This window comes from Sebastes fasciatus, chromosome 1, assembly GCF_043250625.1.
Source record: "Sebastes fasciatus isolate fSebFas1 chromosome 1, fSebFas1.pri, whole genome shotgun sequence".
NCBI lineage: Eukaryota > Metazoa > Chordata > Actinopteri > Perciformes > Sebastidae > Sebastes > Sebastes fasciatus.
Window position 1 is genome coordinate 36,092,513 of NC_133795.1, and position 23,306 is coordinate 36,115,818.

General features: G+C 42.1%; 4 protein-coding genes across 5 annotated transcripts; 2 read left to right on the top strand and 2 right to left on the bottom strand.

Moving 5' to 3' along the window:
* Nucleotides 1-553: 553 nt before the first annotated feature.
* LOC141774279 (deoxynucleotidyltransferase terminal-interacting protein 1-like) lies at nucleotides 554-7,766 on the top strand. Of its 2 annotated transcripts, none has more exons than XM_074646818.1 (13): nucleotides 554-888; nucleotides 1,562-1,632; nucleotides 2,274-2,370; nucleotides 2,904-3,002; nucleotides 3,243-3,302; nucleotides 3,377-3,433; nucleotides 4,096-4,157; nucleotides 4,247-4,289; nucleotides 5,734-5,792; nucleotides 5,954-6,014; nucleotides 7,138-7,209; nucleotides 7,372-7,427; nucleotides 7,534-7,766. In XM_074646818.1, the coding sequence occupies exons 1-13, from the start codon at nucleotides 814-816 to the stop codon at nucleotides 7,643-7,645; spliced, it is 924 nt and encodes a 307-aa protein (XP_074502919.1). In that variant the 5' UTR covers nucleotides 554-813; the 3' UTR covers nucleotides 7,646-7,766. The 2 variants fall into 2 exon arrangements, with proteins under 2 accessions (XP_074502919.1, XP_074502927.1); XM_074646826.1 differs by having other exon boundaries at nucleotides 560-888; nucleotides 1,562-1,729; nucleotides 1,777-2,370.
* A 2-nt stretch (nucleotides 7,767-7,768) lies between these two features.
* polr2j (RNA polymerase II subunit J) lies at nucleotides 7,769-10,537 on the bottom strand. The gene is made up of 3 exons (XM_074646852.1): nucleotides 10,287-10,537; nucleotides 8,538-8,646; nucleotides 7,769-7,937 (listed from the first exon to the last, which is right to left on the bottom strand). The coding sequence occupies exons 1-3, from the start codon at nucleotides 10,427-10,429 to the stop codon at nucleotides 7,836-7,838; spliced, it is 354 nt and encodes a 117-aa protein (XP_074502953.1). The 5' UTR covers nucleotides 10,430-10,537; the 3' UTR covers nucleotides 7,769-7,835.
* Nucleotides 10,538-12,155: 1,618 nt separating this feature from the next.
* On the top strand, nucleotides 12,156-16,954 carry LOC141774292 (ubiquitin-conjugating enzyme E2 C-like). Its single transcript, XM_074646838.1, has 7 exons — nucleotides 12,156-12,299; nucleotides 12,715-12,844; nucleotides 13,296-13,323; nucleotides 13,756-13,842; nucleotides 14,061-14,265; nucleotides 15,387-15,446; nucleotides 16,802-16,954. Exons 2-7 carry the CDS (start codon nucleotides 12,738-12,740, stop codon nucleotides 16,837-16,839), a joined length of 525 nt encoding a protein of 174 aa, XP_074502939.1. The 5' UTR covers nucleotides 12,156-12,299; nucleotides 12,715-12,737; the 3' UTR covers nucleotides 16,840-16,954.
* A 1,453-nt stretch (nucleotides 16,955-18,407) lies between these two features.
* On the bottom strand, nucleotides 18,408-21,274 carry LOC141777588 (regulator of G-protein signaling 9-binding protein). The gene is made up of 4 exons (XM_074651987.1): nucleotides 21,073-21,274; nucleotides 20,780-20,983; nucleotides 19,138-19,280; nucleotides 18,408-18,809 (listed from the first exon to the last, which is right to left on the bottom strand). The coding sequence occupies exons 1-4, from the start codon at nucleotides 21,272-21,274 to the stop codon at nucleotides 18,627-18,629; spliced, it is 732 nt and encodes a 243-aa protein (XP_074508088.1). The 3' UTR covers nucleotides 18,408-18,626.
* Nucleotides 21,275-23,306: the final 2,032 nt, after the last annotated feature.

Here is a 23,306-nt window from a genome sequence, read left to right on the forward strand (position 1 = left end):
ATCTCACTATTTCAAGAGGACTTTATTTTCCCTTAATTTTTTAGATCTGCAATAACTGCAGAATAAAGGTATTTATGGAATAAAAAATATTCTATACATTATCTGATAACTGAAAAATCAGGACAGTAGAAAACAGTACTGATCTGTACCTCTTTTCTCCATATCTAATAGTTATATATCTAATAAGATAAATATAACGTAGTTATTAGATAAAGGGTTTGTATTTATTGGTTATGCATATCATAATTAGCAGAACTTCATCACATAATTGAATTTGATCTCATTTTCTTTTAGAAATGACCATGTAAAAGACTAAAATCATCATTTCAAGCAAACTTATTGTTGTAATTGAGATTCATATCTCCACATATCATGAGCTCGAAGTATTTAATGTTAGCCACGCTCCTTAAAATAATAATAACAACAATAGTAATAATAACGTAATAAATAAATACTAAATAAACCGTTTCTTCTGGATTTGTGGAGATGGTGCTTTTATTGTGAAGTGCTGACCGGAAGGTGGTTGGTGTTGTTGTTAGCATGTTAGCATGCTAGCTTCACACAAGCGGAAGAGACGGAGTGAAACAAAGATCTGTTCTGTTGAGTATCGATCATCAGTTGATCAGTTTATCAGTAAACAACTCTCAGCCTCTCGGTAACTTCACGTTAACCGTCAGCACGGTGACTCTCGGTAACGAACCGGTAACTGGACTTTGTGATATATTAGTGAATATAGATTAAACACAGCTTTACCTGCGGTTAGCCTAGCCTAGCACAGTTAGCTCGTCTGAACCGGACCGGACCGTTTGTACCATGGGAGCCCACCGCAGTGAGGGAGGCCGGGACTGGCTGCAGCAGGACGGACACGAGCAGCCGGAGCAGAGCCCGGTACGGACCACCTCTAACCGGGGCTAGCATGTTAGATTAGAGAGCTGTCTGAACCAGAACTCATTATATTATATTATATTATATTATATTACATCATATTATATTATATAATATGATATATCATATTATATTATATCATATTATATTATATAATGTTATGTTATATTATATTATATGATATCATATATTATATTATATCATATAATATTATATAATATTTTATTATATCATATCATATTATATTATATTATATTACATTACATCATATCATGTTATATTATATTGTATTATATAATATAAATTTATATTACATATATCATATTATATTATATCATATAATATATCATATTACATCATATCATATTATATCATATATTATATTACATCATATCATATATTATATTATATTACATTAACGCATCATATTATGTTACATTACATCATATATCATGTTATATTATATTATATTAGTTTTATTTTGTTATTGAAGAAAATAAACTGAAACTCTTTGTAGACATCATGTTAGAGTAACATTAACAGTTTTACAGTTTTAAATGTTTTTCTTCAGTAATGTTATTATAAAATGTTTCTCTCCTCTGATGTAAAATTAATATGTCCTTAATTAATTAATTGATGTGTGTGTGTGTGTGTGTGTGTGTGTGTGTGTGTATAGAAGCCATGGAACTTGATGATCAAACACAGACAGATTCACAGAAGAGGACGACGCTCACACATGACAGTCAGGTCAGTAGTGGTGTTATGGTTTATACTGGGTAGTACTGGTCCTGAAATGCAGTAGAGTTCAGTAAAGAAATGCAGTAGAGTTCAGTAAAGAAACGCAGTAGAGTTCAGTAAAGAAATGCAGTAGAGTTCAGTAAAGAAACGCAGTAGAGTATAGCAATAATTCTGTTGCAGATATTCAGAATGTTCATTCTGGATATCTGAAATTTAAAGTCCAATACACATCAGTTGAAAAAGTGATGTAATTTTTCATAGGGAGAAAGACGTTGTGGACATCTGAAATGTTCATTTTGACTGGGAAGAATTACACGGAGAGCTCTGCTTGCTCGCCGCCTCTACCGTGTCTTCTAACGTAATACCAGAGAACGTCTCTCTCCGTGTCTCTCTGCAGAGCATGTGTGATTGTCAGTAGACCCTGCTTGCAGTAGCAGAACCAACAGGCACGGGAGGGGTAGAGCGACGGGAGATTGTCCACTAGTTAATTGATCGCGGATGGCGTTGTTCTCTCGGACAGATTAAAGAATGAAAATAAAAATTGCTAAAATGGGTCGCCAACTTGGGCGACCTTTAATATACCTGGGTGGCCCACTCAAATAGATTATGTGTGTGTGTGTGTGTGTGTGTGTGTGTGTGTGTGTGTGTAGCTACACTGATCCTCAGGTGTCCATGGACCTGTTGAGGGCTGTGCTTCAGCCCAGCTTCAACGATGACATCATGGCTGTGTTCAAGAAGTACAATAAGGTCAGAGGTCTCTCTTCATTGGTTCAAATATAAATTTTTTAACCGGCAACTGTCAGCCAAACAACCGGAGATTGCTGATATATTTGTGCAGGTGTTCTAGCGGCAGAGCATCGGAAAACACACTTTATTCAAACTTGACAGAAGCAAAATAAATCTCACCAAAACCGTCTTGGTTAGTCTTTCCAACGATGTAAAATAAACCTTTATTTCACAGAGATTAGATGTGAAAATATGCCGGCTCTAAGCGCTGTTTCCCCCGCTGTCTCCCTCTCTGCCTGCAGAGCAGCTGAGCAGCTCTCGTTCTTCAGAGGCAGATCATTAAATTAGCAAATCAAATGAAAAAAATTGACCAAAAAAACAACAGGCGATGTCCTCAGCCAATCGCCAATAGCTGATGTATTCATCCATTTGCCCAACTCTGGTTTGTAACTAGGTGTGAGAAGTTGGGAGCAGGTGGGAACCGGTTGGAACCAGTTGGAACATGTGTGTGCAGATGTGTCAATGATGTTCTCATGTTGCTGTTTTTGTTCCAGTACTTTGAGAAAGCGGCGGAGAACGTGAAGGTGAACGTTGGAGACGACGTTCAGACCGATCTGCTGATCAGAGAGGCCTGCAGGAACATCCTGGAAAATGTGAGATCACCCTGCTGGTCATGTGACCACCTGTACTTACCTGTGTATCTGTCTCATCACCAACATGAACGCTCATAAACAGAAAGCCAGCGATTGGCTGAAATCAGCTGTCACTGTGACATCACACCAGGTGTCATATGATTGGCTGCAGATCCTATAGGGTTCTGACCTCATGAACTTTGACCTCATCTGTGTGTTTCTCTGTGTGGTTACCATGGTTTCCTCTGATGTCATCACCAGGCGAAGCAGCTGTTTCCAGAGGTGGAGGCGAAGAGGGCGGGGTCAGAGGCTGCCATCAAGGTAGGAACTGACCAATGAGAGCATCAAGAACATGTACCTGGTCCAGTTCTGATCTGGTTCTTTGTCCTTTTTAGAGGTCCAGACCTGCTGATGAAGACTACACCCAGAGAGGAAGCCCCGTCCCCAAGAAGGTACGGTCACCTCTTACCTCTCAGGTGTTTGCTCAGCAGTCAGGTGATGAGGTTCAGGTGAAATCACTTTGTAAAACTTTGGTGACAGCCCAGTAAAACCTGTGTTTACAGCGTTTCTCCTTTCATATTATTAAAGTTACTTAATGTCAGAGTTTAATCATCACACAGACAGGTGTGACAGGTGACATACAAGTGTGTAACATGTGTGACAGGTGTATAACAGGTGACAGACAGGTGTGTAACATGTGTGACAGGTGACATACAAGTGTGTAACATGTGTGACAGGTGTATAACAGGTGTGTAACATGTATACCAGGTGTATAACAGGTGACAGACAGGTGTGTAAAAGGTGTGACAGGTGAAAAACAGGTGTGACAGGAGATGGAGCGGTCAGTGGTCAGTGGTTTGATCCCTGGCCTCTGCCTGTGGGCAAGATACTGAACCCCAAACTGTTCCCGAGTGTGAGTGAGTGTCGCTCCTGATGAGCAGGTGGCACCTTGTACGGCAGCCTCTGCCTCCAGTGTTTGCTGGATGCACGAGTGTGTGTGAATGGAGGAATGTTGGCTCGTGTTGTGAAGTGCTTTGGGTGGTCGCTGAGACTGGGAAAGCGTTGTGACAGGTGATTAGCTGCATCATTAACTGCGATCATTGTGTGTCTACAGAGAAGGACTCGTCCAGGTGCGGCGGCGAACTCCTCCGATCGACCTCACACCTTCTCCACTCAGTGAGTATCTGACAGCAAACAAGTGACATCATTATCAGTATTCAGGTAGATTCCAACACCTGACCAACCTGTGACTGTTCTGTCCTCAGAGTGAAGCCCAAGGCTGAACCCATCAAGAGAGAAGGACCAAAGGTGAGTCAGTTGAAGGAGCAGTTCACACAAACTGACATTCACTCAGGTGTATCTACATCGATATAGAGTCACCCTGTTCCAAACTTCATTCATAACGTTTGATATTCACATTTGTATTAATACTTTACCGAAACACTGCACTCAGTCCATCTCCTCTTCTCTCTGTCTCTCTCTCAAGCACGCACACAGTCACAGCGAGCGCGGCGCGGTGCTCCTCGTCTCAGTCAGAAGTCCAAAAGTCAAAATGTATTGAAGAAACATAGACGTAATCATATTCATATCATCATTGTAGAGGCTGGGTCCGAGCCACTTTGTTCGTCCCGTATTTACACCGTCAGCTGGCTGGGTAAGTAGACTGGCTTGCTGGCGCACCGTGAGGAGATATTCACTGAATTTGACAAAAAGTGTATTGGATTAGAATCACAGCGGAGCGGAGACATTTAAACTTATGTATTATATTAGTTAATATTTAAGTTGTCTTGGCAACATATCTTACAATATTAGGCTATTTAATATGCTATTAATTCAATCATTTATTTATTTGGCATATTTCCCAACGGACATTTTGGCCGTTTTGATTATTTAATCCGGGACAACGTTATTAAACTTCTAAACATCAAACTATTCGGTACAGCAGTAAACAAGAGAGAGGAATATAAAGTGGCGACTCCTTACCTTTGAAGTGGTCATCAAGTCTGAATATGTGTCCGTTATTTATATTCCTTTAGCCTGTAGGGCCGTTTGTTTATTTTGTCTGTCCCATATAGACGCGTGTCCCAAATATAGGCCGGTTGAGTTAAGTAACTGAAGCAAATAAAAGCCTGGGCTATTTATGGCATTTTTACATTATTACAGCTAAAAAACTAAAAGTGAAATTAATTTGTTCATTTTTATTTTTATTAGATTTTTACCCAGGTCATATAGTTTACAGTTTAGTTTTTCTTAAAGGATATCTTTTTTATTTAGTTTCAGTTTACTAACATTATGTTACTATAACAGCAGTGGTGCAGAAATTACTTTTAACGTGAGGGCAAAGAAGAAACATTTAGGAAATCAATGTTAAGTGACTACTGTTAACAGAAACCCGTCCGACGTGTTTATAATCTATATCATGCGTTGGTCAGGTAAGTAAGCAGGACTACGATGCTGTCTTGCTGACGCTCTGGGATGCTTTCGCTTTCAGAGGTGTTCGTGCATAGCAGTTGAGCTGCTGCGATAAGCCATTTCCAGTTTGCTGAGCACCACAGTGTTGGGTCTCTGTCCAATACGTCCACACTTTAGAGGATTGTTGGCGAGGTTTTCAGCTGCAGTTTGTTCTCTGGGGGAATGCATGCTTTGACCAGGCGCAGCCACTCTTGAGACGCCCCGAAGCACGTTATGCAAATCAATGTATTTCTGTAATCGTTGACGTAATGACCTACTGAATAGTGTGTGTGTGTTTCAGTGGGATCCGGCCAGACTGAACGAAAGCAGCACGTTTGTTCTCGGCTCCAGAGCTAACAAGTGAGTCAACATCAAGTAAACATGTAAACATCATGTCAACATGTAATCGTTGTGTACACATCATGACGTCAACATGCCAGTCAGGTCACACAGTCTCTGTGTTCATGAAAAAACGCTGAAAAGGAAGTGAGTCATCATGTGTTGTTGTGATGTCCCTGCAGGGCGCTGGGGATGGGCGGGACCAGAGGACGCATCTACATCAAACACGCTGATCTGTTTAAGGTAAACAAACAAACAGTGTGTGTGTGTGTCTCACCGTAGCTCTCTGATGTCTGTAGTTTATTGACGCTCTGAAACTCACTGTGAATGTGTACAAATGTCTTTATTCATGTGATGAGGCATTATATTTGTATTCACAGTAAAACATGTTGTTAGCAGGCGACAACCTCCAGGGTCTGAAAAGTGAAGCCAATGCTGAAGCTCCTTAAACTTGCATTCTTTCTAATTGCCAGCAGGGGGCGACTCCTCTGGTTGCAAAAAGTATAGAAGTCTATGAGAAAATGAGCCTACTTGTCACTTGATTTATTACCTCAGTAAACATTGTAAACATGAGAAAGTTTGTGACCCGGCAGCCATGTTGAGATCAGGTGAGGTAATACCAAGCACCGCCCCCCAGCCGGAGCAAACTTTCTCATTTTACAGCTAAACAGTACACTAACAAGATGATTCTGACAACATTTGAGGAGAGAAATAGGCATTACAGTAACAGAATATTGATTCATATTTGATCAGCGCTGCCGAATTAGACTGTTTGATCGGAGTTTGCAAGTGATTGACAGCCGGCTCCGCTGAATGAACAGCCAATAGTAACGCTCTCTCTCTGAAATGACCTGTGATTGGTCAAAGTCTCTCGTCACGGGCTGGATGTTTTAAAGCCTGAAAACAGAGCCATGATGAGCTGCAGAAGTCTAGTTTTCTCTCAGAACACTTGAATTACAATATACTGAAAGGTTATTATGGAAATTTTGCCCAATGATGCCAAACATATTCTGCCTACTGCCGCTTTAATGACATCAGCTGTTCTGTGAGAGACAACAGATGGCCATCATGTTCAAGTACAGTCACAAACATCTGTTTCTGTCTGAGTGCTGAAAAACAGACCCTTCTGAAATGTTTCCAGTTGACAGTAAAGTCCTCAGTCGTCGGGATACTTCACTGTCACGTTTCAGCGTTCACGTGTCAAAACTGCTGTTTATAGTTTTTAATATTTTGGGTCTTTAATTAGACAGTTGAAAGGAAGTCAAACAAAGTCTGACTGGAGACACATCAACACTTAATATGTGTGACATCTGGTGTGTGTGCTATACTTTTAAATAACGTGTGTTTGTGTGTGTGTGTGCGTCAGTATGCAGCAGATACGAAGGATAAGCAGTGGCTGGCAGAGAGACACCACATGAGAGCAACAGGAGGGAAGATGGTGAGGGGACAAATCATTTAATAGAAACATTTAGCCACTGAAGGCTGCTCAGACTATCCTACTGTCATACTGCACATGAATGCACCACTGCTACACCTGACTCTCTCTCTGTGTGTGTGTGTGTGTGTGTGTGTGTGTGTGTGTGTGTGTGTGTGTGTTCAGGCCTACCTGCTGATCGAGGAGGACATCCAGGATCTGTCTCGCAGTGACGAGTACAAGTGAGTCTGACGTCACTCCTCTGTCTCCATGGTTACCAGCTCAACAGATGTGACTCTGTCTGTGGTTACCGTGGTAACAGCTCTGTGTGTATGTTTGTGTGTGCAGGGACTCTCCGGACGTCAAGATGGACGAGTTGAAGCCGTTCTCAGTTCCTTTGTGGATGGTGGAGAAAATGCAGAGAGCTATGGAGGCTCAGAGAGACGCTGCTGACCTCTGACCCCCACACACACACACACACACTGGACTAATCACATGACCTCTGACCCACCCACTGATCACATTTTGTTATTGTTGCTGCAGTTTTTTTCTAAAAAAATGAAATAAAAACAAACCCTGCAGGTTGTGTCATCGCATTTTATTTACAAAAATAAATCAATAATCAAACAGAAAGTGATGTCATCAGGGCGTTACTCGATCCCTTCCTGTTTGTCCTTGATGGCGACTCTGAAGCGTTCCTCCAGCAGAGAGAGCTCGCTGATGAGATCAGTGATGGCATTCGTAAACGCTTCCTGTCAAAATAAAAGCATGATGAGATGCTGGACCCATCTGACTCATCTCAGGTGAGTATGTGTTATAAGAATGGCACGTTGAGGACAATTTACAAGTAGAGATATTAGCTGATGACGCGCAAAATCGGTGGAGCGCTTACTTTGATCTGGCCTCTACATTACCCGGCTCGATCTGCTCTGTGCAACACGCCAGGGCTCCTTCAAAAATAGAATAGGCGGGTTGTGTGTATATTTTGAGCAGAGCAGAGACGCTTCTGACACTCGCTGCAGCGCCTCCGGTGGAATCACAAGCATTGTTTAGAGTGGACCGTAGTCGGATGTGTGTGTTACCTGTGGACCGTAGTCGGGCGCCTACGTTACCTGTGGACCGTAGTCGGGCGCCTACGCTACCTGTGGACCGTAGTCGGGCGCCTACGCTACCTGTGGACCGTAGTCGGATGTGTGTATTACCTGTGGACTGTAATCGGGTGTGTGCGTTACTTGTGGAATGTAGTCGGGCGCGTGCGTTACCTGTGGAATGTAGTCGGGTGTGTGCGTTACCTGTGGAATGTAGTTGGGTGTGTGCGTTACCTGTGGACTGTAGTCGGGTGTGTGCGTTACCTGTGGACTGTAGTCGGGTGTGGTCTGCACTCTGATGACGATCTTGTGTTCCAGAGGATGAGGAACTTTATAACCAGCAAACAGAACTTGAGGATCCTTCAGCAGCTGACTGACACACACAAAGAAATACACACACACACAAAGAAACACACACACACACATCTGGTCAGGATCTGAAGTTTTTACCACATAAAGAAGGTTTAAAAAAGCAGCTCTTATGGTGAACACCATGGTGTCGCTGAACACTATTTTAAACACAACTATGTGATATAATCGTATTGATTATATAGTTTGGAGTAATTATGGTAATAACGGTGTAACTAACTGATCTATGACCAATAGTCCTTGAATGTCTCAGACTGATCTTTTCACAATAAGAGCTGTTGCACTGAGCCTGTAGCCTGCTAGCACTGTTTGACAGAAACCCTGCTATCTTGTTAGCATTCTGTGAGCCTTTCAGCACTGTTTATTAGGAACCCCAATCTGACCCAGTCGTCCTGTGATGACATCATGAAGGTTATAATATTTGTGTTCGTTCAGCTGTACGATCACTGAAGAGTTTCTGTTATTCTGTCCATCACATTTATATCAACAAGGGTAGACTAAATAACAGAGACACCTCTCTGGCTGGGTGTACCTAATAAACTGACCACTGATAACGATTACTTTATAAAGAGAGGTAAAATACACAAATACTCTAAATGTTCAGTGATGGTATATGCTGATATTCTACTCCTATTAGATAGTTATTACAGGTCTATAGATACAGTATGTTCATGATAAATATTAGACTTCCCCACGATCATGCCCAAAATGATAATCACAATTGTTTTGATCAATATCAAGATCACAATTATTTATTTAACAACAGGCAGTGCTGTCTGTCTTTGTTTATTGACTTTTCTAAGGCCTTTGATACCGTTGATCACATTACTTAAATTGGATGTCTTTCAGCTATCGGTTTTTCTAAACAAGCAGTTGGTTGGTTTGCAAATTATCTCACAGGCAGAACCCCGGCTGTTCAGATTGACGGTTCTGCCTCGGAGGTATTGCAAGTAAAAAAAGGGGGTCCCTCAAGGTTCAGTTCTGGGCCCGTTATTATTGACTATATACATAAATAACCTTGGACAGAATATTCCAAACTCAGCCTTTCATTTCTACGCTGATGACACTGTCATCTACTGTTCTGCACCCACTCCTGCTAAGGCCTTTGAATACCTACAACATGCTTTTGATATGGTACAAGAGCAGCTTTGTCATCTGCAACTTGTTCTTAATGCAGACAAAACAAAATGTATGTTCTTTACCACTTCAAAAATAGCAAGATCAGCACTATGGGAGAACATTGTAACGAGAAATGGTCAACCAATTGAGTTGGTATCTACTTTTAAATATCTAGGATTCATAATTGACGACCACTTGTCTTTTAAGGAGCACATTCAGCATGTTGTAAAAAAGCTGAAGCTCTTATCAGGATTTTACTACAGAAACAAGTCTTGCTTTTCTTTTCGTGTGACACACTGACTATGGTGGAAGTACCTCACACAGCCCCACTGGAACAATCACAACTCTCCCTTTAACTGGTTGTTTAGTATAATGTCCGTCTGGTTGACTCGCACAGCTTCTGCAGGGCGTTAGTTTAGTGAGCCTCTGCTGATGTTGATGAGAGCTGTTAGCCTCCGGTGTGTAGCCTGATAGCCTGTTAGCATGGTGTTAGCATGGTGTTAGCTCAGAGAGCTAGCCTCTTACGCTCGGATGATGTTGCCCAGCGTGTGGTCCTCCTTGTTCAGCGTGAACAAACAGGCGTTGGGCACTTTGGTGTCTTTGCTGATGCTGATCTTCTTCTCTCCTTCAAACAGCAGGAACGACTCGAAGGCGGGAGGAGCGTTCATCTTCTGTCTGAGAGAGAGAGAGCACCGAGAGCAACCGGAAACACGCTGCTGGTTCAAAACAACAAGACTTCCGGCTTCTTCTTCTTCTTCTTCGTTGTGTTTAATGGCGGGTGGTATCTGCCGTTAAAGGCGCATTACCGCCTCCTACTGTGCTGGAGTTATATCCTCCCTTGAGCTAGTTTAGGGGTCAGCAACCTTTACTATCAAAAGAGACATTTTAGGCAAAAAGAACAACAAAAATTCTGTCTGGAGCGGCAAAACATTTGATCATTGTGATGAAGGTAACACAGTTTATAGTCTAGGTATATAGTATATAAGTCTAATGCAGTGAGGGCCAAATGTACTACGGAGTATTAGAGCCACATTGAGGGAAAACAAATCAGAGATTTACAGAATAAAGTCATCATATTATAATGAGAAAAAAAGTTGGAATATTACAGAATAAAGTCATAACTTTATGAGAAAAAAAGAAAATAGCACGTAAAATTACTACTTTATAATATTATTACTTTATTCTCATAAACTTATGACATTATTCTCATAATATTACGACTTTCTTTTCTCGTAAACCTCTGACTTTAATTTCGTAAAATGATTTTATTCTCGAAATCTCAGATTTTTTTTTTTTCCTGAATGTGGCCCTAATACTCCGTTGTACCATGGACCTATAACAATGATACATAAAAATGAAAATGTACACAAAAAAACAGTTATTCCTTTCCATTTTTATAAATCCCCAGGGAGCCAGTGGAGAGGAGCTAAAGAGCCACATGTGGCTCCGGAGCCGCAGGTTGCCGACCCCTGAACTAGTAGAAAAGAAAAGACCCAAAAAAGGAAGAAAAAATTAATTATCTTCATTAATCCAGTTTCTTTTCAAAATTCGAACAAGGCTTTATATTTTCCTTCCTCAATACTAAATAAATTCATAAGATTCAACACTCCCACCGCACAATTCTTTAATTCCTTCTTTAGCTTTTCTCTATTTGTTTCATACCTCTGGCGGTGGTAAATAATGTGTTCTACCGTTTTTTCTCATAAGCCACATTGACATAGACCTGATGGATGTTTCCTCATTAACTGCATTGTTTTATTTAACCCTGTCTGCCCTATAACCTCAGTCTTGATATGATTGTTTGTTCTCTAGAGTTTTTTCGTATTGTTATCAGTCCTCCCACTTTTTGCTTTATTTCATATGGATGACTCCCTTTGTTTCCTTCATCCCAATGCTTTTGCCAGTCAGTCATCTTTGGCTTACCTCCATAATGGGGTCCTGTTACAGAGCTAGTTTAGAGTGATGTTGTGGTTTTAGCTGACGTGTGTCGCCTCACTGTTTTGAGCGATGCTCGTTCATGTCTATTTAGAGCGAGCAAGCGCGAGCCCAACGCTGACTTTCGTTGACTTCACGACCACAGGTGTCGCTGTTAACATGCATTTCGGAAAGTTACAAATAGTCCCTTTAAGAAAGTGATGAAGGGATTGGGAAATGTTGCATAAGCGACTATTCAGAGGCCAAGAATCCTGTCCTTTTCTTCACTTGCTTATTAAATATCATGGTAAACATTTTGAAGATTACTGGTCTTAGTTTTGAAAATAACGTGTCTCTCAGCTCTCAACTCTGACGTCATCATTAAACGTAGTTCCGGATGTTCCTCCTGACCAATCACATCGCTGCTCCCTCCGTCCGCGCTCTTCTCATTGGTCAAGAGGAGGTGGTTTGTTTTTGAAGCTCGGCCGCTGATTGGCTGTGAGTGTGAGGAAGAGCCGGTTTAAACCGGGGGGGCGGGAGCGAGCTCAATTTGAATCAGCAGCAGCTCGGACCAACAACACACTCCAACACACCAACACCAACTACAGGGTCATAGTCCCACAGGTACAGTCCTCACCTGGAGGTGTTTGTTCTGTGTGTACCGTTACCTGTTTACCTCTACTGTCTGTTTCTCTGTGCTTTAGAGAAGAAACCGGCTAACGGAGGAGCTAGTCCCGTTAGCAGGCTGAGCTACCTACTGTTAGCATGAAGCTAACACACAACCAGAGCTAAACATACCGCTGTTAACTACCGCCGGTTACCGGATCACCGGCTGGTTATCCCCGTTAACACCAGACTGTGTAGTTTATAGTTTAACCAGTACATGTTGTTCAGTGATGTTATATCCGGTACATAACATGTAGCTAATGGTAGTTTAAGGGAGAGTTTATCCGCTGTATGAGAGCTGTGTGTCGGTGTCTGTCTCCCAGTTTGTCCTCCATCTGTCTCTGTCTCTGACCGACCGTCTGTCTGTCTCCAGCAGTAACAGCACCATCAGTACTCATGGCCTCCCAGAACATGGACCCGGCAGCGGCAGCAGCCTCCTCCACAGCCGCCCTGAAGGGCAGTGAGAGCGGCGGCAGCGCGACCAGAGGCTCGGTGTCCAAACGGTGAGACAGCATGTAAACGGGTCTCAGGGTTCAGGGTCTTCTGATCCAGGGCTCAGGGTCTGATGATGGACCTGAGGTCTCTGGTGGAAAGTAATAATATTGTGACTCTATGAAGCCTGAATCTCACTGTATTCCTTCAGTTTGACAACATTGACACATGATGTTTATCTTGTTCAAGCAGCTCTGAAGCCTGAAATTCACTGATTTATTTATTTTATTTATTGGTAATTAACTCACTGTAATATAATACTAATGCCTGTCATGCATGGGATTTGTCTCAACATGAACAAAAAGTAGTTTTACAGGTTTGTTAACTTGTGTTTATATATAAACCTGTAAAACTAGTTTGTTTGTGTTGAGACAAAGTCAATAAAGCCTCAAGTACAGTGAGATATAAAGGTGAGGGTTGGTGCACTCCCATAACAATACAATTGTTTCTGTGTGTCTGCAGGCTGCAGCAGGAACTCATGACTCTGATGGTGAGTTTATATCTCATTTATATACTTTATATGGGTGTGACATTATGTGTCTTCTCTCTGCGTCAATTTATTATTTGTCCCAAGTGGGCAATTTGTGTTGCAGCAAGCATAACGACACGCACACAAAACAATATAACATAAAGTAGATGGCATACATAATTGTCCCGGGTTGTTCAAGCTCATCTGGAGCACAATTTAAAGGTGCTAAATGTGAGATTGGGAGCATTTCTATTGCCTCAGCACGGTTCTCAACATGGCAACGGTTGAGCCATCGTAGTGCCCACATAGTCATACAATGTGTGTATTTCAGTATATGTCAGTATTTGAGTGTTAAGAATTATGTCCAATGAGCAAGTGACCTGTCTCTCTCTCTGTGTTGATGATGCGTTGTTGACATCACGTGACCTCTCTCTGTGTGTGTTGATGATGCAGACTTCGGGTGATAAGGGGATCTCAGCGTTTCCAGAATCGGATAATCTCTTCAAATGGATCGGGACCATCGACGGAGCGCAGGGGACGGTACGTACAGACAGACAGAGAGCAGTGATTGGTTAATAATTAATGGTGACATCAGAACTGCACCATAAACACTGTCTGATCAGACGACCTCAGGGGAAACAATCCCCTGCAAGCTTCTGTTTACCTGTCTTCTCCAACCTGTCTGTCTCTCAGGTGTATGAAGGTCTTAGGTACAGGTTGTCTCTGACCTGTCTGTATCTCTACTGTCTGTCTCTCAGGTGTACGAAGATCTCAGGTACAGGCTGTCTCTGGAGTTTCCGGCTGGCTACCCGTATCAGGCTCCTCGTGTGAAGTTTGTCACTAGCTGTTTTCACCCCAACGTGGACGACCAAGGTTTCATCTGTCTTGACATCCTGAAGGACAAATGGTCGGCGCTCTACGACGTCCGCTCCATCCTGTTGTCAATCCAGAGCCTACTAGGAGGTAACCAGTTGACCCAGTTTAACCAGTTTAGCTCCTGGCTCACCAGCAGTGGTAAAACTGTAATAAGTGATAATCCAACTGTGGCCATCCAACAAAGATATTGCCCCCTGATAAAAAGCTGTTTTCTCTTTTTATAATTAACATTTTATTCAATTCACAGTTTTATTCAGTAAATGAAATGCTAGAGACGCACCCACCTATTTATATTTATTATGTACAATGAAAAAAAGAACTTAAATTTGGGACATTGGTTGTTGAATCTGGGACAATTGAAAGTAGAATTCTAGACAGTTGTGGGACACGGAGTTAAGAAGTTAATTCAGAGCCAAGCTCCCCGCCACCAGGAGGCTGCTTCACTGGGAGTAGAGCGTGCGGCAGCTCCAGAAGACGTACCCCCAGTTAACAGTTCAGCCAGTGCAAACCTCAGCACTGGGGGTCTGCTCCTGGGTGACTCCTCACCGGATCAGCAAACTCTCTGTTACTACCGTTAGACCGGTTAGACCCAGCGCTCCACCAGCTCGCTGTGACTTCAGGTGCTGAGGTTTGTGCTGACTGAATTTGAGTTACTGCAGCCGATGACTGGGCGTCCGTCTCCTGAAGCCGCTGAGTGCCGACCGCTCTCCTCCCGGCGGGGTGGTCTCCTGGCCGCAGGGAGGACGAGATTAAGGTGTCGGTCATTTGGATTTAGTCCAGCGTTGTTTGGAGCAGGTGGCTAGGCATTACACTTTGCACCCTTTTTAAACAACCAGTTTTAATCTTTTATAAATTATTAATATTTATAAATAAAACAACATATTGTGTTCTGCACCTGTAAAACGGTTTCTGCTCGTTAAATGCAAATAAACTCATAACTAATATGTAAATAAGTTGTGACCAACCAGTAACTAACCTCAGGTGTAACTAACTAGTCCTCTGTGAGGTTTAACTCGCTTGTAATCTGCTTGATGGTTGGACCAAACTGTCCATCAGGATCTCAGATTATAACATTTTAAATAAAGCTCTGTCCGATCATTACCTCATCACACTGTGCAGATTATATTTCTCAATGAAAATATGATTATTTTTTTTGGGAATGTTGATGATGTTTGTTTGAGTAAACAACATGTTAATGTTTGTTTTAGAACCGAACAACGAGAGTCCTCTGAACACGGCTGCTGCTGAACTCTGGGACGACCAGGAAGGTGAGATGCTGCTGCTGACATCACATCTAAATGCTGCATTCACTGACACCATGTGCAAATGCTGCTGCGTTCGTTGACATCCCGTTTAAATGCTGCGTTCGCCGACATCCCGTGTAGATGCTGCTGCGTTCACTGCCTTATAAAAGATCTATATACTGGCAAGTCGGTTCCTATCAAGTATTTCATATCTGCAGCTCGTGGAGATAAGCTACGGCGCCTCGTACTCGAGACTTAGGCCTGTGAGATTTTCACATCTCACACAGTTGAGCCTCCCGGGCATGTCGGAAAAAATTACTAACCATCATGCAATACACTTAGCTAGCGGAGGTCTGCGTTGGTCTGGATCATCTCAAACGAGCTAAAAAGTGCATTTTTACAATTTATAGGATATAAAAGCTTAATCCAATGATTTCCCTCGGCATAATAAACTGAGCAAGCTGGGAGGCAGGGTTAAAGGAACAATTATTTCACACTCGGCAGTCAAGCCATTTTGGCTTCATGCTCCACTGAGAGACTTGAGCGGGGTCCCGCCTCCAACGCTGTATCCAGTTCTGTTTCTATATCCATGGTTCACCAACGTTCACTGACATCACGTCTAAATGCTTCACATTATGTTAAAGAGAATTCAGAATGTGATCAGTTATTTATTCTGCATAATGTGTGCCAACGTGTAGATAATTCTTCTTAGAATTCAGTGTAATATTTAATACATTAATAGGTGCAAACATTGTGAAAAGGATAAAGGCTTTATTTTTTTAATAACAGCACCATTGTTTGAATAAAGAATAATGTATATTCATCTATGTAAAGTTTTTTTGTAGGGATGTACCGATCAAGCATCCTTTTAATATTGATTATCTGCTGATCTGGAGTCCGATCAGATGCTTATATCACTTTAATATTAATATCACTTCCTCATTCACCTGACGACCTGGGGAAAACATCAGGACTAGTAGGTAGCCTATGGTGTCCTGCCTACAGAGAAGGAGTGACATCCTAACTGAAGACCCGCCTTGATGAGAGGACTGACAGATTTAAATTTTGACCTAAATATAGCTTGCATAAAAGGAAAATCAGGTTACATTGTTTAGATTGCATTTTAATTTTTAGAGTTGAATCAACATTTGAATATTGGCAACTGTACAGCGGGTTACATCTTGGGAAATTAAATGTCAAACAGCTTTTCCATTCTCATTTTAATATGGTCACAGAACGCCCATACAAGTGTGTGTGAAAATAAAAATTGGATCATGAACGCAGCAACTGTTCACTGTACAACAGATCTGAGGTCAGATCAGATGGGCAGCAGGGGTTGATGGGAGTTGCAGTTCTAACAGATATTTTGTCTCTTTCAGCCTTTAAAGCTCATCTACATTCGACCTTCCAGAAATGAGGCAGCTTCACATTTTATTCTTCTTCTTCTTCTTCTGTCTTGTCTTCTGTATTTGTACAATATTTTTATGTTTGTTCACATTGCTGTATGAATAAAGTTCTTAATTCAAAACACAGACACTGACTGGCTCTTTATTGGACAGAAGCTGTTGGTATACCTTCAGATGTCCGTCTGCAGATGAAGACCATGTGATACAGTCAAAAGTTCCATTACAACGTACTGCTGTTCCTGTGGACCTTAGTTGAGATTGGCAACAATCTTGTCTCCATCATGTAGTCTAATTAAAATAATTTGTATTTTTAATTTACTGCTAGACTGCGATCAAGCCTTACACACGATCAACTGCTGTCTTAGTGTAGCTCTTCCCTTCCCATGATGCACTGCTTCACCAGCTGGCATCCCTGCTGTTACAGAGCCATAGCCAGGTGTATAAAGCACCAAACTGACAAAGTTAAACTACTTAATTGAGATATATGTCCTAAATGTGCACACTATTCACATAAATAACAGGTGCTTTTATTTTGACAGTCAGTATTCAGATTGTTGGGGGTGGGGAGTGAAATATATATATGTATCCTATATATGTATATTATATTTATATATATATATATTATATTTATATATATATTATATATAGGATAAAATTGTAACTTGAGAAAGAAGTAATGTAAGAATTAAGTTGTAAGTGTAGGCATTTATTAATATTAAGACTGTTTCTCATAAAAATGCTAATTAATTAAATTACTGTATTTCCTCAAATAAAAATCGGTGCTTTTATTTACTGCTACTGCAGAAGATAACAGGCTTTTGTCTGCAGCAGGCTTATATTAGAGGTAGGCCTTTATTTATAATTCCGTCTGTTTGATAAGTATGATTGGTCATGTTTTAGTACGAAGCCTCGATCCTGTTGGCCCCGTTAATAACAGATTCAGCTACAAGCAAAATCCGAACTAAAAAAAAATAGGATATTGCTTAAATGTTAACATCGCAGTTTACCTTGATAAATGAAAGATGATGCAGTGCAATCACGGATGGTTAATCCTCATCAAAATCACCATCTTCACATTATCAAGAACTACAAGTTCATTGATTGTTAAACAGCTTCTTTTCATCTTCCTCCTCCTGAGCTGCTTCGTGGCGATTCTCCCGGCTCTGCTGTCAGAACCGAGCGTGCGCCTCCCGTTCGGTGGCGCATGGTTGCCCCTCGAAGTAGAAGATGAGGTCTACTTTATTCCCGTCAGTGTTCACAGACAGTCCACAAACTCTGAAAAACGTTCTGATATCCATATCCAGTTTGTCCCAGACGGTGACCAGGAGTTTATCCGCACTTATTTTTTACACAGCTTTAATTTTGCAGCCGGCCTTTAATAGTTTTTGTCGAACACACCCCTGGTCATTATCGGAGGCCTGGCGTTTAATTGACTACCGTGTTTTATTTGAGGACATAAGGTATGACCTTTTCAGGTACACCTACTTCATCTTTAAATAGTACAATTGTTCTCATAGAAATATGACTCATCTCATATCTCATATTATTAACTACTTTATCATAAAATTACAACTTCATTCGACAATATGACTTTTTCTTATAGAATTATGACTTTATTCTCATACTTGTTAACTTTTAACTCAAAATATTTCAACGAAATTTCTAAATGTTTTTCCACTCACAGTCGTCGTAGTAAAATAATGAATAATGAACATACAGTATGAGAAACCTGTTGTCAGGTGGGTTTCATCCAGGTGATGTCAGTGATCTGCAGTCTTGACTCTGCTTCCTCCCCCCTCTACCCGACACAGCCCAGTCCACAGCACGGTGGCTGGCAACATGCAGCCATGTTGTTGCTGTTGTTGGAGACAACCTCAACCTCCATCAGGTCCTCCAAGGTGTCGTCTGGTTCATACAGTTCACCACATGCTTCGGCCCATGCTGGCTGGGTCGCCTCTACCGACCAGAACGCGACAGGAACCTGCAGAACACCGTAAAGTTTAAACAAAACATAGCAAGAGACTCCCCCAGGTACAAACACTCCTCCAGGTACAAACAAACACTCCTCCAGGTACAAGACACTCCCCTAGGTATAAGGTACCCCTCCAGGTACAAGACATTCCCCAGGTACAAACAAACACTCCTCCAGGTACAAGACACTCCCCTAGGTATAAGGTACTCCCCCAGGTACAAGACATTTCCCAGGTACAAGACTCGGTTCTACCTCCAGACCGGTGTCTGGTCTGCAGGTGAAACCTTGTCCATCTGTTCTAAACAGGAAGTGTTCCCTCTCTCTGGTCCTGTCTCACCCTCAGCTGCATCTCACTCAGCATGGCCTCAAGTCCTGCGATGTGATTGATCAGATCAGGGCTCAGCTCCTCCTCCAAGGTGATCCATGGTGCCTGGACTGAAGCCACTCGAGCTGCCACGCCCACCACACCATCAATACACCCTGGAGAGACAGAAGAGACAGACAGACAGACCGGTGACAGGTTTGACGTTAGTAAAACATATTAGATTGTCAGTAGATATTAAGACAATGAGATTGGACTCTACTGATACAGTATTCTTGTTTCATGGATCCTGGAGGAGTTTTTACGGCTCCTTAAAGAAGTTCCAGTGGTTCTAAAGGAGGTTGTAGTGGTCTTTGAGGATGTTACAATCCTAGAGGAGGCAAAACCTTCAAATGTTTGAGGATTTATTGCAGATACTGTATACCAGAGGAGGTTCTAGGTATCACTAAGGAGGCTCTTTGAGACTCATTGAGGGAAAGGTATCATTGGTGTCCTTGAGGATGTTCCAGTTTTTCTTGAGGAGGTTTGAGGGCTCCTTGCAGAGGTTCAAGTGGTCCTCAATAAGGATGTAGGGGTTGTTCTTGAAGGATTTACTGCACTCATTGACAATATTAGAGGTATTCATATGGTGGTTCCATGATTTTTCTCATGATTCCATGAGAAGGCTTTAGAGGTCTTCCAAGGATTCTTGATGTAGTAGCAAAGATCTTAGGGGAGGTTCAATCTTTTTTAGGATTTCTGGAGAATGTAATAAGTTATAAGAGAATAAGAGAATGAATAAGTTCTAGTGCTCCTCATGGAGGTTGTAGGGGTCCTTGAATGTAGCACTCCTTGAGGGAGTTCCAGTTATTCTCAAGGAGCTTTCAGGGGAATTTTGAGAAGGCTTTGGTGCCATTGAAGAGGTTCCAGTGGTCCACGAGGAGATTGCAAGAATCCTAAATGTATTTCTTTCCTTCTAAGGTATGAGGATTCCTTGAAAATGTACCAGAGACCTTTTGAGGAGGTTCTGCGGTAGCTTGAAGAAATGGTATCCCAGAGAGGGTTCTGTGAGTCCTTGATTAATGTTTATTGGTCCTCAAGGAGGTTTAAAGGATCATTAAAGGAGATGTATTCTTAAGGATGTTTCAGTTGTCCCTCCTGAACAAATACCAGTAGTCATCAGTTTATTCTTGAACGTCTATTGGTCCTTGAAGAGATTCAACTACTTAAGGAAGGATATCCAGGATTTTTTGCAAAAGTTCTTTGGGACCATCAGAAATATGAATCCCCAAGGAGAGATACCAAGAATCAGTGAAAATGTTCAAGGAAGAGGCTGTAGATGTCAGAGAGGAAGTGACAGAGAACCTTGAAGAGGCTGTGAGAGTTCTTGATAAGGTATTGAGGTCTTATAGAGGGTCTTTGTGAAGGATATAGGGATTTCTGAGGAAGCTCCAGGAATCCATGAGGAGCACACAGATGTCCTTGAAAGGTTCACAGGATCTTTAAGTAGTTCCAGATCATTAAGGTATTTCCAGGGTTCAGACAGCCTGGCAGCAATTCAGCGGGAAGTAAGGAAAGGAAGGAAGGAAGGAAGGAAGGAAGGTGAGGAAATAAGGTAGACACCTGGCTCAACCAATCACAAAGCTTTCACACACAGGAAGTTGATGCCTTCACTGACCTGTGTTGACTAGCGAGCGTCTGTCGTAGCGCTGGCTCAGAGGGAACCGTCCAATCAGATAGCAGGCCTTACGGAGGTCAAACAGGAAGTTGTCTAACGCCGACAGGAAGAGAACCCACAGACGCTCTGACGCCTGTCTTTCCTCCACACCTGAGGGGGCGGAGTCACAATCTGACAGCAGACGCACCAGCCGCCGGGACAGACCTGCAGACAGACAGAGAGACAAACAGACAGGTGAAATACAGACAGACACAGGTGAATGAACAGGTGTTTGGGTGGACAGGTCTTCGTACCGCTGGAGATTTGGTGTGCTAGTGCTCTCGTGTCATCCATCTCTTCTCGCAGGAAGCTGCAGTCTGCCGAGCTGCCGAGTGACGCCGCCAGCTGCTGGAAACAGGAAGTGACCCGACTGAGAGCCTCCTGAGCACGCTCACACTCACTCTGCTGCCGCCGCCGCGCCGCCAGCTCGTCCACTGAACGACGCCACCGGCTCATTATGTTATCACCCACCTGCCGGGGAGGAGGGCAGGTGAGCTAGGGACAAGTGTATGGATCTGTTGTCATCGTTTAAGGGTTATTATTACTGAAATCAAGCCAAGATTGGTGTTGTTGATGATATTATACTTTTTTCCAAAGAAAATCCAGTAGTTGTGTCCACAAAACATCTGTGAAACATCTGCCTGTGTTTCAGAGCTTCAAGCTCACCTGGGTGTGAAGCTGCTCTTTTTAAAATTTACCAAATAGAAATTTACATCTTAAAGCTGCAGTGGGCAGAACTGGAGCAAATATAATAAAAAAAAGTATTTTTTATAAAATGGTCACTATATCCTGACAGTAGTGCATGAGACAAGTAATCTGAAAGCTGTCAATCACACGCGAACTCTGATCAAACGGTCAAACTAGGCAGCGTTGATCAAATATGAATCAAGATTCTGTTACAGTAATGCCTATTTCTCTTATAGTGTACTGTTTAGCTGTAAAATGAGAAAGTTTGTGACCCGGCAGCCATGTTGAGATCAGTTGAGGAAATACCAAGCACCGTCCATCAGCCGGAGCACAGCCAATAGGAACGCTCTCTCTCTCTGAAATGACCTGTGATTGGCCAAAATCTCCCGTCACGTGCTAGATTTTTTAAAGCCTGAAAACAGAGCCATGAGGAGGAGCAGAAGTCTAATTATCTCTCAGAACACTTGAATTACAATATGCTGAAAGGTTATTATGGAATTTTTGCCCAATGATGCCAAAAACATCCTGCCTACTGCAGGTTTAAGAAGGCCTTCATTAATAAATTAAAGTGTTCTGCTGGAGGACGATTTCTACAATCTGGCAACCCAAAAATTGCTCTAATTAAAAGGCTCATTACTAATTTATTATCCATTAATAAAACATTAGTAACAACGTATTAAGTGAGGGATAATGTACAGTGAGTCGGCCATTGTTGTGAAAGAATCCCCGACAGTGAAAGGGTTTCTTTCACAACAATGACCCGCTAGCTGTACATTATCCCGCTTATTACACGGCTACTTACTGAAGAAATCACAATTAACACAATTGACACAAAAACGGTCTGCCAGAGTCCGACATCTGAACTGTGCCCATAGCAACGGTATGTTATACAGAAATTACAGACCGCAGATTCACATGATTGACCAATGAGAATTGAGTATTCAACACAGCCGTGTCATAACTCTTTATAATCAGTGACTTATTAAAACGTGGTAGGTTTAATATTACATTTTAAAGGAAGCTGACAGCAATGAATTTGATCTGTGATATAAATATTAATAAATTATAGAATTTATATAGTTATAATAATGAAAATCAGAGACAAGGTCGTAATCGAGACATCCGAGAGTTCAGGTTTGTAGAAGTTTAAAGCTTTAGATCGTGTGTTGTCCTACCTGCTGCTGATCACGACTCCATCAACCTTCTTCTCCTGTAGTGGAGGAGTGCGTGTGTGTCAGGTTTCTATAAACACTCTTCTTCTCCTCTCAGGGGATCCTCAGTGTTTTTAATTGCAGCCAGCTGAGGTCCTCCCAAGAGACTCTTTTATTTTACCTGTCCAGGTAGACTGCGTCATGACGGGGTTATTTATAGACAGAAGGACCTGGCCAGGTAGTCAGGCGATGTTGTGCCAGTCTTTTCTATCCCGTTACCGTCATCACAATGAAGAGGTTTGTTCTCGATCGTTGTTGGACTGAAAATAATTTATTCTTTAGTTTCAGACTCAGTTTCACAGGTGCTGCTGGAACAGACCTGCTGAAACTACTAGGGGCGCGGCGCTTGCACATGGACATGACGTCGGTGTGCGCTTGCGGTGCCAACGGGCCTGGCCCGCCATTCGGAACCTTAAACCAAGTACCAAGTGGCACACACACACATACATACCTGCGCTGACATTAAAGAGGCAAACTGAACGTGCCACACATATTTTACCCGTAGTAACGTTACTACCAGGCAGTGCCTGCAACGGTTAATACAAGGAAAATATATATTTTTACCTCCGACAAGGCCAAAGGCCTAGGAT

Excerpts from the sequence above, each read along its gene's own strand:
- LOC141774279 (XM_074646818.1), top strand. The coding sequence starts at position 814 with ATGGGAGCCCACCGCAGTGAGGGAGGCCGGGACTGGCTGCAGCAGGAC. Across the intron at positions 3,434-4,095 it reads GAAGCCCCGTCCCCAAGAAG|AGAAGGACTCGTCCAGGTGC; the intron begins GTACGGTCACCT and ends GTGTGTCTACAG. Across the intron at positions 4,158-4,246 it reads CCTCACACCTTCTCCACTCA|AGTGAAGCCCAAGGCTGAAC; the intron begins GTGAGTATCTGA and ends TTCTGTCCTCAG.
- polr2j (XM_074646852.1), bottom strand. The coding sequence starts at position 10,429 with ATGAACGCTCCTCCCGCCTTCGAGTCGTTCCTGCTGTTTGAAGGAGAG. Across the intron at positions 8,647-10,286 it reads CTGGGCAACATCATCCGAGC|TCAGCTGCTGAAGGATCCTC; the intron begins GTAAGAGGCTAG and ends TGTGTGTGTCAG. Across the intron at positions 7,938-8,537 it reads CACCCGACTACAGTCCACAG|GAAGCGTTTACGAATGCCAT; the intron begins GTAACGCACACA and ends TTATTTTGACAG.
- LOC141774292 (XM_074646838.1), top strand. The coding sequence starts at position 12,738 with ATGGCCTCCCAGAACATGGACCCGGCAGCGGCAGCAGCCTCCTCCACA. Across the intron at positions 12,845-13,295 it reads AGAGGCTCGGTGTCCAAACG|GCTGCAGCAGGAACTCATGA; the intron begins GTGAGACAGCAT and ends GTGTGTCTGCAG. Across the intron at positions 15,447-16,801 it reads ACTCTGGGACGACCAGGAAG|CCTTTAAAGCTCATCTACAT; the intron begins GTGAGATGCTGC and ends TGTCTCTTTCAG.
- LOC141777588 (XM_074651987.1), bottom strand. The coding sequence starts at position 21,274 with ATGAGCCGGTGGCGTCGTTCAGTGGACGAGCTGGCGGCGCGGCGGCGG. Across the intron at positions 20,984-21,072 it reads AGCACACCAAATCTCCAGCG|GTCTGTCCCGGCGGCTGGTG; the intron begins GTACGAAGACCT and ends GTCTGTCTGCAG. Across the intron at positions 19,281-20,779 it reads ACGCTCGCTAGTCAACACAG|GGTGTATTGATGGTGTGGTG; the intron begins GTCAGTGAAGGC and ends CTGTCTCTCCAG.